Source organism: Protopterus annectens, chromosome 8.part0 (assembly GCF_019279795.1).
Source record: "Protopterus annectens isolate FY-2018-M chromosome 8.part0, PAN1.0, whole genome shotgun sequence".
NCBI lineage: Eukaryota > Metazoa > Chordata > Ceratodontiformes > Protopteridae > Protopterus > Protopterus annectens.
In genome coordinates, this window is record NC_056741.1 from 1,298,315,279 (window position 1) to 1,298,328,168 (window position 12,890).

The following is a 12,890-nucleotide window of genomic DNA, read 5'->3' on the forward strand; positions in this document are numbered from 1 at the left end:
AGGAGACGAAAAGTTGATCCAACTTTCTGATAGGTTTGGTTTTGTCTAGGTAATACCTCAGTTGTCTGTGGACATCCAAAGAATGGAGACACCTTTGAGGAATTTTATGGTTGAGGGTAGAAAACCGGTAGGTTAATGGTCTGGTTTAGTGAAAGCTCATTAACCACCTTCAGCATGAAGGAAGGGTTGGTCCTGAGAGCAACTCTGTCCTTGTGGAAAATAAGGTAGGGGGAGGTAACCATGAGAGCTGGTATCTCCGATACCCACCTGGTGGATGTAAGGGCCACTAGTAGCACTGTTTTCAGTGTGCATAGCTTCAGGGATACTGAATGGGCTGGTTCAAAGGGTGGCAATGTACGTTTTTCTAGTACAAAGTTCAGGTCCCGAGGGGGAGGGATAGGTTTCCTGGGAGGCCTGATGTGAAGAACCCCTTTGAAGAAAAGTTTGACCTCCAGTCTAGAAGCCAGAGGAGGGAAGATAGGCAGACAGGCAGAGATGGCAGATACATGTACTTTGATGAGTATGTTAGTCCGGAGTGAAGCAGCTCACACAAACAGAAAAGGACCATAGGTATATAGGTAGTCAGAGGGTCCTGTTTTTTTTTTGACACCAGTGAGAGAATCTGTTCCATTTGGCTACATAGTTTCTCCTAGTACTAGGTTTTCTGGCCTCCTGCAGAACAGTGAGTATGTCCTCTGAGTATATGTGCCTGTAGGGGATCAGAACCGTATCACACAAGGTTAATTTCAGATTGTTCATCTGAGGTGTAGTAGGGAGGGTGTAGTAGGGATCCTGTGTCCTGTGTGAGCAGGTCTATTTGGTGGGGTAACCTGTGGTGATTGCCCTTGGCTAGTAGGTGTAGGAGGGGAAACCAATGCTGTCTTGGCCAAAAGGGGGTCACCAGTAGGATTTTTGGGTTGTCCCTCTTATTTTCAGAACTTCTTTCTGAATTAAGGTGAAGGGGGAAGCATAAAGGTACATTTCCTCCCAAGAGAAGGAGAAGACGTACACTTTCCATGCTTGTGGATGCAGATTCCTTGTGCAGAATTTGGGCATGTCTGTTCTGGGCAAAGGCAAAAAGATCTGTTTGTGGAATACCCCACCTTTTGGATTATGTCCAGAAATACTTCCCTGTGAAGCATCCATTTGTGACTTGGAGCTGAAGTTCGGCTCAGGAAGTTTGCCATGACATTCTCTGCTGAAGGGATATAAACAAGTACCAAATGAATGTGGAGAGATACTGCTAGGTTCCAGATCTGGATTGCTAGGCTGCACGGAGGACAGGACTTTATTCCCCTCTGCTTATGTACCACAGGACCATTATATTGTCTGATTAATTTGTCTGTGATTAATTTCAGGGTTCCTGGCTGAAGGGCTGATATGAAGGTTAATAGGGTCAAGTGTAAAGCCATCATTTCTTTGATGTTGATGTGGTCCTTTTGTCTTGGGCTGGACCAAGTGCCTTGCACCGAGAGTTGTTTTTGGTTTGTAAGTAGCACTGCCCCCCACCCCAGGTCGGAAGCATCTGTGGAGACCTGTTGGAGGGTCGCAGGGACCTGAAGGTGGGTCCCTTAGTTGAGGTGGAGAGCTGATATCCACTACTAGAGTTCCTTCTTCAAACACTGAAGTAAGAGGAGGGGGGTTATCCAGGTGCTGGGAGTGTTGGCTCCATAAGTTTTTCAGGACCCACTGGATTTTCTGCATGTGGAGTTTTGCCAAGGGCAACATGGATATGAGTGATGCTATGTGGCCTAGGACTCAAAATTTCTCAAGCTGGCAAGAAAGTGTGGGAGAGAAGTTTTTGTAAGTACAGACAAAGTTCTAGGATTCTTTGATCTAGAATGAAGGCTTTCATTTTGTCTGTTCTGATCCTGCATCCCAAGAAAAACAGATCTTGGAAGGGGATCAGGTGAGACTTCGTGGTTTATGGTGAACCCTAGCTGAGAAAGGATGGAGATTACCTGTTGTAGATGAAGTAGGAGGGCTGGGTGGTCTTGATGAAGAATGAGCAGGTCATCCAGGTATGAGTATATCTGAATACAGAGTCCTGCAGTGAGTAATGACAGGGAGCAGGCACTTTGTGAAGACTTGGGGAGCAGTAGAGAGTCCAAAGGGCAAGGCAGAGAATTGCAAATGGCAACAGTCTATTGTATATCTGAGGCATTTCCTGTAATCTGGGTGAATAGGGATGTTGTAGGTACGCATCCTTCAAATCCAGGGCTACCATGAAAGCCTGCGTTGGAATGAGTGGTAAGAGCAGGGGTAAGATAATCATTTTGAAACTGGGAACTTTGAGAAAGAGGTTTAGAAAAGATAAAAGTCTAGGATTGGCCTCCATGGGCTGTCCTTCCTTGGTACCAGAAACATTCTGGAGTAAAAGCCTATGTTTCTTTGATGGCATGGTACCTGTTCTATGGTACCTTGAACTAGAAGTTGTTGAATGATAGGGGGAAAAGGGTGGGTTTGGCTGGCAGGTGGTTGAAGGATACCACAAAAGTGGGGTAGCATCCAAGTCATGAAAGCCTGACTGAATGATGGAGAGCACCCATTGTTCTGATGTGCTTATCCACCAGGAGGGAAGGGAGAGGGTGAGATGGAGGGAAAGTGTTTTTTTTTGGTGCAAGGGTGGGTAGTCACATAGGAGGCAGTCTGGAGTGGTCAGACTAGCCTCGAAAGGGTGTAGTGGATGAACTGGTTGGAAAGCTAAGAGTAGAGTTTTTCCTTGTTTGTCTGCGTCCTTTAGATTGTGGAGCAGAGTGAGGGGACTGCCTTCTGATAAAGTAAGGTAATTGTGGATAATTCCTGTGGTATCCTGAACTAGAAGACACCAGTAGGTGTTTAAGGTTTTGCAGTTCCTTACCCTTTTCCTGAAATGATTTTAGGAGTTGTGCTGAGGCTTGTCTGAACAGAGCTTTGTTATTTAGTGGTGCATACAACAATTTTGTTTGCACATCCATGGATAGGGGTTGTAGTCTCACCCAAGGGTAAATGCAGCAGACTTAGATGAGTCTTCCACAGCATAGCTACACTTTGAGTGCCTAGTTACTTGGGATGCAGTGGAGAGCAGGGTATTTATTTGTGCTTTAATGGGAGAATCTGGAGCCTCAGATAGTAATGTGTAGGCCTTGGTAATGGTATCCAGGACAGGTCTAGCCATATGCGTTTGGTAGTCGAGAGCTCTAATAGCCAAAGTTGAGGAGGTATAAACTTTCTTCCCTATTCTGTCAATGAATTTACTGTCTGTGGGATAAAGAGCAGTCGAGGGTAGGTGCCTAGATGATTTGTCAGCAGAGACCGCAATAACTGCTGGGTCTGCTGGTAGTTGAGAGTTAGGGGATAGAGAAGCAGCCAAGTAAGCATCCTGGAAGGCAAGTCGCAAGGGGGGCCACTGCTGAAGGAGAAGGTTAAGTACCTTTTCTTGGCGTCAGAAACTTCAGATGCCTGCCATTTAAAATGCTCCCTCATAAGGGAGATGGTCTCCCCAAAGATGATTTCTTCCCCTGGAGACTCGGGAGTAATGGAGTCTTCCTCATCTGGGGTGATGAAATCCTTTGGGGACTATTTTAGATTCATATGAAACAGATTCATCTGAAGAGGAGTACACTTCCTCTGATACCTGTAAAGTAGGTAGATGTGAAGGGGCTGGTGGGGCCGATTGTGTCTGTAAAGCCTGAAAAACCTTAAAAAGGTTTTGAGAAAAAAACTTCCCATCCAGGAACTGGTTGGGTTTCAGGGTGTTTAACTTTTTGCTTTTTCTTTAAAGGAGTAACTGGTGGGGAGAGAACCTGAGCAGACGTCTGCCTGGGTGGATGTGAAGGAGCAAAGCCCTCTGACTGAGACGTGGTTCCCCTCCGCCATCAGGACCTGATAGCTGAACAGCCTCAGCAGACGTACTAAATGTTTCTGCCACCCTAGCTTGGAAACAGATGTCTGGGAAAATGCCAGGCTTTCATCAGCCTCAGGAACAGTCTTGGACACCTGAGGCGCAGAGTGGGATTCCGGCCTAACTTTCTTGGCCTTCTTCCTCGACGGCTCTTCGGACGGACCTACCCCCCTTCCATCCTGAGCACAAGACGTCAGAGTCTCTGATTTTCTAAATACAATTTTAGTGCAGCAAGAAGGGTTTATGGTACGTAGGATTTGCAAATAGGGCAGGACATATGGTTGTGGGCCTCGTCTAAGCAAAAAACCCACTTCTCGTGAGAGTCCTTTTGAGGAATTTGTCTCCCACAACCACACTTCCCCTTTCTAGCTGACATGCAAGACTTAATAATCAAAGGTAATGAAAAAAACCAACAGGGCACTTATCTGCATCAGCAAGAGTGGCCTGGTCTGGAGACTTTTAACAGTCATTGGAAAACACAATCTGCTTTCAGAACTGGTGAACAGGAGTCCAGTGTTCACTGTGACAGGAAAACGAGGGTGAGTGCAGATGTCACCTTTATACCCTACGCTGGTTTATGGCCCTGACAAGGGACGTCACAAGTACCCTCCTGAAGCAAAGACACTGGTATACTGGCTGCAGGCAGCAACTCCCTAGTGTTATGAATACTGCAACATGTGAATAGAAGTATAACAGATGCCTGCAGAGTGCCTTGGAGACAAATGCCTGACAAATCTCAAACCACATATGGATGTGGGCAACACCCAAAAAGGGCACTGCTCGTGTCTATCTTTATGAAGAATCTGCTTCCCATACTCACATCTTCCCTTCCAGCACAAAACGTGGAAAGTGCAACTTCAAGACACAGTAACATTTTTGCATAAAGAAATAGCAATGTTTAAAAAAAAAAAAAAAAAAGTGTACGGTTTAGCCTGCAGTTGTCCTTTGCATACCTGATTCTCTTTGTTCCTCATCTCCACGCATCTCATTTAAATGCACTACTTCTGGTCACCCTCTGTAGTACTTTTTCAGTCAAGATGGGAAATACAGTTGGAGGAGCTACTCAGGATCTTAAGAGATCAGGTCACCTGACTTGACTCCTATAATTGCATTTTCCATTGAGACTTGTCACAAAATACTAAAATGCATAAAATGCCAATATGGGTTGAAATGGGAAAACACACAGGCAAATGAGGTATACTCTAAACTATGCAACCCTTTTATGGTACAGTTTCCAATTTCAACCAGAACAGGAAAAAGCTTATTTTTCATCTTTTTCTTATTTATTTTTGCACCAGATTAAAACGGGAGGGCATAAAGGTCTAAATCTCCCACTGCAATTATTAGAGGATATGACGTCAAACATTTCTCTACAACATTCTTAGTTTATTAACTTCATTTTTCTTCTTACTAAACTTGTCACCAAACTAGTCAAACTATTCAGCCTGCTTTCTAAGCTAGTGGTAAGTCAGCACAAAGCTTATTTTTTAAAGTTTTACTGAACTGCTTCAATTAATGGTCACTAACACATGCTTTACAATTGCACCTTTACCATGATAAGGTGTTAGCATCATTTAACAGTCCACTCTTCAAGGGGAAAGCCATAACATCTGATTTGAAAGTGCTAATTTTTATTCCATCTGCTTCACACTTCAACTGCTCTTCTGTACACTGAATATTACAGTCACTGTGGACTTGAGGTATCTGATGCAAGCTGCCTACAATTTGTAAAATTGAGACAAAGCTGCATAAGAAACAAAACAGATAGCTCCCAGTACTCTAAATCAGACAACCTTCACTGGTGCATCTACATATCACATGTAAAAAAGAAAACAAAAAAGGCATCCAAGTCACAGCTGAAAGGAGCTGCATACTATCTGTAAACATTTTTTTTACTGTTACTGCAGGCATTTTATAGAACAAGTTTGACAGCTCCTTTTCCACACTCACATTACAACACACCTGTTGCTTAATGGGTAGAATTCTCAATGAAAATAAAAAAAATATATACCTCAAGTTTCATGGTTAAGTTGCATGTTGCATTCATGGATTGACTTTTTTAAAGAAATATCTTTACTAAGTTATCACATATGGCATAGGCAATCACACATTTATAGAACTGAATAACCATACTGACAGTTTTATTTGTACACATTATACATCACTCACTTATATAAGCCGCAGTGGTGCAGAGTTGCACTGTTGCCTCACAGCAAGAGGTTCTCCAGTTCGATTCTCGGCTGGAGCGTCTTCTGTGCGGAGTCTTCATGTCCTCCCTGCGGTTGAGTGGCGTTCAAAAGACATGCATAGAATGGGCATGCCTTCGCTGAAGGTTGGACGTCAAGCTGGCACCTCGGCACCCGTGAAAAATCAACTGCCAATCATTAGCGGACTGGAGTTCCGCTGTGGCGACCCCAAACCGGGAAAAGCCGAAAGAAGAACATACATCACTCACATAACTAGTCACTGTCACTCAAACATTACATAGCTCATTCAAATCCTGCCTTCTTTTAGACCTAGTTCCTTCCTCTGCATGCACTGTTCCCACAATTCCCATTTTTTCCTATGTAATTTGCTCCTACCATTTTCTAAAGATCCCAGTTCCAGTTGTTTTACTTCTTACTATATTCAATAAGTCTAGTAAAGCTGGTTTAGACTAATTTCCATTTTCTAGTAATTGCTTTTTTGCCAACCACCATGAGACTCAGTAAGGCTATGTCCAGGCAATTCTGATTCTGTACCATAGCTCAAAAAATCATTTCCTTAGATACACCTATTTGCTCACCCAGTATATTCTGACATAGCAGTATGCAGTGAATCTTTAAAGTCTGCCAACTCATTACACTCCCAGAAAATACATTCCCATTTACCTTTCTCTTCCCCATCGCAACTCTTACATTAGCTGTCTACATGAGGAGAATTCTTTGAAGTCTACTTGGGGTATAAGAATACTATGTAAACCTTCCAAGCAAAGATACTAAATCTTCTAGACTTTGTTGTATATTTGGGAGACAAACATACCCCCCCCCCATGTTTCTTTGTGAATTGCTTATCCAGTCTCTTCCCAATCCTTTCCAACATCCTCTGACAGATTTTTATAGTTATCATGCAATATTCTGTACGCTCTACTAATTATTCCGTTTTTAACAGCAGCTTCTGTTCGACATTTTAATAACTCGACCAGTGCTGGTCTTTTACTGAGGATCCCCCTAGTTCTTTCTCTTTGCCCATACTCTGAATAGGGAAGGCAATCTCTGGCCAGCAGTCCAAATATAAATACTTAATTCTTGATCAACTTCTTTTTTTCTGGCTAGTTACATGTGCACTTTATGCACAGTTTTAGTGAAAATAATGCAAACATGCAACTAGGGTAGGTCTGAGTTTATTCCTATAATTATTTTAACATACCTATCCATTTATTTATTTATTTTTACACAATCTTGATTCCAATCCCTGACATTTTACTCCTCTTTGAGGTGCAAAGCTTACATTTTTTTAATGTATACTCATTGTATCTAAACACTACAATAAATCCAAATGATGGCACAAGCACATACTCATGCATTTACCTACGATACACAGCTTGAAAATCTTTGATTATATATGTGCAGAGCAGGAGTTCTAAGTCATGAAAGGAAGTGATCAAGTAATGGAATACATACTTTTATGCAATGCCAAACAATTATTGCTAAAGCAATGAAGAAGTGAGTATTAAAGCAAAGGAAAAAAATCAAATGGAAATCAAATACTTCTCTTACCATGCGTTTGTCAGAGAGGCCCACGGATGATGCAAGCCCACTAACTCACTAGCCACAATGATGGTAATGATGATAAACAAAGCTTGCATCAATGACTTGAATGCTAGGGAGGAAAAAATAAGAATCAGTACTAAAAAATACACAAGATTCATGGGCAGATTTGGACTTTCTGGATGTTCACAATATGCATTCTAGAAAAGTTAGGGAAAATGCGCTAACCAATGTGATAGCTTTAATTATAGAGCAAGAAAATGTGATAACTGGTTTTAGATATGCCTGCATTTATAGCTTTTAATGTTATAATTCAAAATCTGACCGATTAAGACCACAAAATGAAAACTGAACAAAAGCAGTGTTTGCACAACAGTCAAAAAAAAAGATTTTATATATATATATATATATATATATATATACACACACACACACACACACACACATACATATATAGTTGTGCTAGGAACTTAGCACAACTGTAGATGCTCAGTTAGGTCCACTGCTTCAGCAATCACAGCATTTGCAGCTTCTGCTACAAAAGGTCCCACATCTGGCCTGGGTTCAAAAGGTAGTGCAATACCCACCTCTAGGCAAAGCAGAAATCCTTCAACATGGAAATCAGCAGATCTAGGACTATTTACCAGATTCACACTTTACCGAAACACAAACGCTCACGCACAACTTCTCAAAAGTGCTTTTTCACCGAATATGCACTTTCGCGAAACAGTAATAAAAAAAATATTAATCACACTTATGCATGGGGCAAGCCCCCCTGCACCCCCACACCCTCACTACTTTTATATTCTCACTCCAAGATTGCGCTACAGATGGGGAAAAAGGGAATATTCCCCTATCCCCTCTGTGTCGGGATTTCACTAACAGCCCTATTGCAATGTTTTTAATCTTCTTTATTTCGCGAATGTGCATTTTCTGTGAAAAAGCACTTTCGCGAAACTGTGCGCAAGCATTTGTTTCAGTAAACTGTGAATTCGGTAAATATTCCTGGACCCAAATTAGCATGACTGTGGTACAACAGAGAAGGCCGTGCTGTCTGTGCCACCTTTGATTCCTTCTTGTTCTTGCAGCCCTGGAGAATATGGGTTGAGAACAAAACATGACTCGCTTAGGTGAATGATGCCTGCGCCCCCCCCCCAAGTATGGCAACCCAACCACAACATACCCCCACCCCAAGCTGCCTCTCCAAGCTTTTCTTTTCAATTTTTATTCATATTAACTTCGAGTTTACAATCTGTGCAAACCCCACGCACGGGGATATACACAACCCTTTCTACCCTATAAAAGAAAAATACAACCTTACTCATTTCCAGATGAGCAAGACATCAACATTCAGTACACCCAATATACAGCAGTAAGTGACAAAGTGTCACTACTGCATTCTCACTTACTACAGCTAACAGCACAATAAAAAACTTACTCAAAAAATTAAACCCTTCTCTCTGTCTTGCAGCAAACAACCTTCCAGTAATATGCATCAAAACAGCAGCAGATGCCATTACATACCAGGATCTGTACTTGTATATCTTTAATATATCATACATATATGTGTGTGTACATGTGTATATATATATATATATATATATATATATATATATATATATACATATACATACATACACACACACACATAGATAATATATACGTTTGTATATCTTGTATGTCAAGAAGCTATAAATCAAATCTAGGTAAACAATCTTATATTGTTCCCTTACATAAAGGGGGCAAATCTCTTCAGCTGGCAAACTACAGACCTATAGCCATCTTGTCCTCTCTAAATCACTTGAAAAATGTGTTTGCCTACAGTTGATAAACTACCTAAAAGAAAAAAAACTTTCCAGAATACAGCATGGAATTAGGCCAGACTACAATTTATTTTTATTTATTTTACATTTGTTGACCGGGATAGTCCGACTGGATACATGTCCATTTTCAGCGGAGGCCGGGGGAGAAAATCTCCAGATATACATAAGAAGTTATGTACTTACCATAACGTTCCATGTTAGTTGTCTTCTCTCGCCTTCTTTCTTGCTTGATGGGTTCGGAGCCGATCCTCGGCTCAGACTCGGCACTTGCTAAGCTCGAGAGTCACTTTTACCAGCTCGAGGCAGCCCCATATCCCATGATGCAAGGCGGTAAGTACCCAGATCTCGTTTGATGACAAAGGGCAATAGCACCAAGCATAAATACTTCCCAAAGGAAGAAAGAAAGCCTACAGGATGAAAGAAGGACCAGCTCTGAATGGTCTTCAGCATAATAATTCCTTGTAGAAAGGTCTGTCCAGGCCTGGGGGAAGGAGGGAGGGTCGCAAGAAAGAAGGCGAGAGAAGACAACTAACATGGAACGTTATGGTAGGTACATAACTTCTTAATGTTAAGTTGTCAATCTCGCCTTCATTCTTGCTTGATGGGACCGCGTCCCTAGCACCTCTATCCTGGGTGGCTCAATGGAACAGACTCTTGAGGCCAAAACTGGCTCTGTCCCTGGAGGCCAAGTCCAATTTGTAATGGGAAACAAAAGTATGAGGAGTGGCCCAAGTGGCCGCTGCACAAATAGTGTCTAAAGGAAGTCTAGCTTGAAAGGCTGTAGAAGTAGCTAAGCTCCTAGTTGAATGTGCTTTAGGTTTTGAGCACAGCTGCTTTCCCCTGAGCAGATAAATTTCAGAGATGACAGAAGAAAGCCATCTAGATAGTCACTTTAGAGACAGGAAGGCCTTTCTTGTTATCCGCATAGGAAACAAAGAGTTGATCGGATTTCCTAAATTGTTTAGTTCTGTCCAAATAATATCTGAGTTGGCGGTGGACATCAAGATAATGTAGTTTTTGTTCCGATCTGTTTGAATAGTTTGGAAAAAATACAGGGAGATCAATGGATTGATTCAAATTAGTCTTTGAGGCGACCTTAGGCAAAAAGGTCGGATTAGTTCTCAATGATACTCTGTCCTTGTGAAAGACCAAATAGGGGGTCGAACCGATAGAGCATGAAGTTCAGACACCCTCCTGGCCGATGTAATAGCTACTAGGAATAATGTTTTCCAAGAAAGAAATTTTAGGGAGCAAGAAACAGCTGACTCGAAGGGGGGAAGAATCAAGGATGTCAGCACTAAATTTAGATCCCATTGAGGAGGAGGATTCCTGATTGGAGGCTTTAGCAGGAAAATTCCTTTCAAGAAGGCTCTACAAAGCCTATGGGGCATAATATTGTGATCTGCGATCCCGACATGAAAGTTCGAGATAGCAGCCAATTGAACTCTAACTGTGGAAGAAGAGGAGCCTGCATGAAAAATCTCCGCTAAGAAGTCCAAAACTGCCTGAACTGGGGCAGTGAAGGGATCAATATTCTTGGCTTTAGCCCAATAAGAGAAAGCGTTTCCATTTGCTTGTATAAATCCTCCTGGTAGAGGATTTTAAAGAAGCTACTATGATGTCTCTAACAGGGTTAGAGATCAAAGGAAGCCTGGCTAAGGAAGGAAGTGGAGCAACCATGCTGAGAGGTTGAGAGAAGGGATAGACCGGTGCAGCTGACCGGATTGGTGAACCAGAAGATCTGGCACTGGGTCCAGATGCCACGGCTGCACCAAAAGGTGACGATGGAGGAACGGCAACCAAATTTGTCGAGGCCAATAAGGAGCAATGAGAATCATTTTGGCTCTCAAAACGGTAGCTTTCTGGATAACTTGAGGGATCAGAGGAAAAGGAGGAAAGGCATAAAGAAGTCCCTGGGGCCAATCCTGGGTCAGAGCGTCTCTGGGGGGATGGCCTGACAGAGGGAAGAGAGAAGAAGTCTGGGCATTTGCTGTTTTGGGGAGTAGCAAAAAGATCGCAACATGGGTGACCCCGTTCCAGAAAAATCTCCTCCACTATAGCCTGCTTGAGAGACCACTCGTGAGGCATGAGAATAGCTCTGCTCAATCTGTCCGCTAAAATGTTGGTTTTCCCAGGGATGTGCGTTGCTACCAGAAACCGATGAGAGGAGATCGCCCATTGCCACAGTCTGAGCGCTTCTCGACACAAGGGGTAGGACTTGGTTCCGCCCTGTTTGTTGATGTACCAAACTACAGACATGTTGTCTGTGTGGACTGCAATTGTCCCTACAGGAAGAGAGTCGTTGAGGGCTTGCAACGTTAAAAGCACTGCTCTCATCTCTAGGACATTTATGTGCAGGTGGTACTCGAGCAGTTGCCACGTCCCATGAACCATCCTGCCCTGATAATGCCCCCCCCACCCGATCAGGGAGGCATCCGTGGTGACAGTGGCTACGGGGATGGGGGTACAAAGTGTCTGCCTTGGTGAATCTGGGGAGAAGTGATCCACCAAGCAAGATGATTTTTGCAAATCTGTGTCACCAGAATTTGGTGACGCATTGGAAGTTGTTGGTAAGACCACTGAGTGAACAACATCCACTGAAGAAGGCGCATGTAGAAGCGAGCCAGGGGAAGAAGAGTAATGGCCGCAGCCATGAGACCTAATACCTTTAGTACCATTCTGGCCTGTACTTTCTTGTTGGCTAGAATGATCCTGACATGACTTTGAATGTCTGAAACTCTTTGGTCTGTAAGGGTAGCTGACATCCGAACAGTGTTTAAGTTTAGCCTATGAAAGTAATAGACTGGCAGGGCAATAAGGATGACTTTTCGAAGTTGATCGAGATGCCCAAATGAGAACAAAGATTTATTGTGTAATCCCTGGCTTGAACAAGCTGATGCCTGGTGGTGGCTGACAGGAGCCAGTCGTCGAGATACGGAAACACCTGGAATCCTTGACGTCTCAGGTGAGCCGTGACCACTGCCATGCATTTGGTGAACACACTGGGGGCTGTGGTGAGACCAAAGGGCAGGGCTCTGAACTGGAAATGACTGGACCCCAGCCGAAAGCAGAGAAATCTCCTGGAGCGTCTGTGAATTTTTATGTGATAGTACACATCCTGAAGATCTATTGAGCACATCCAGTTGTCCTTCTGCAAGAAGGGCAGAATCGACTGAAGAGTGACCATTCGGAATCTTGTCTTCCTCACAGACTTGAGTCTGCTGAGATCCAATATTGGTCTCCAGTCTCCCGTCTTTTTGGGGACCAAAAAGAACCTTGAGTAGATTCCGGGCTCTGAATGGTCTGTTGTAACTGGCTGAATGGCTCTTTTTTGCAGTAGTTTTGAAACTTCTAACTCTGCAATTTCCCTTAGACCGGGTGGTACATCTGGAAGGGAATTTGAGGGATAGAAAGGACTTTCCTCGAAAGGAATTT

General features: G+C 43.0%; 1 protein-coding gene across 1 annotated transcript in view; it reads right to left on the reverse strand.

Annotated features, from left to right (window-relative positions):
• ST3GAL4 (ST3 beta-galactoside alpha-2,3-sialyltransferase 4) overlaps nucleotides 1–12,890 on the reverse strand; it is a gene marked incomplete in the record, with an annotated part of 1,396,457 nt that overhangs the window by 1,208,659 nt on the left and 174,908 nt on the right. Inside the window, 1 exon segment of the mRNA XM_044080811.1 lies at nucleotides 7,642–7,744. Coding sequence (XP_043936746.1) covers nucleotides 7,642–7,744 — 103 coding nt within the window.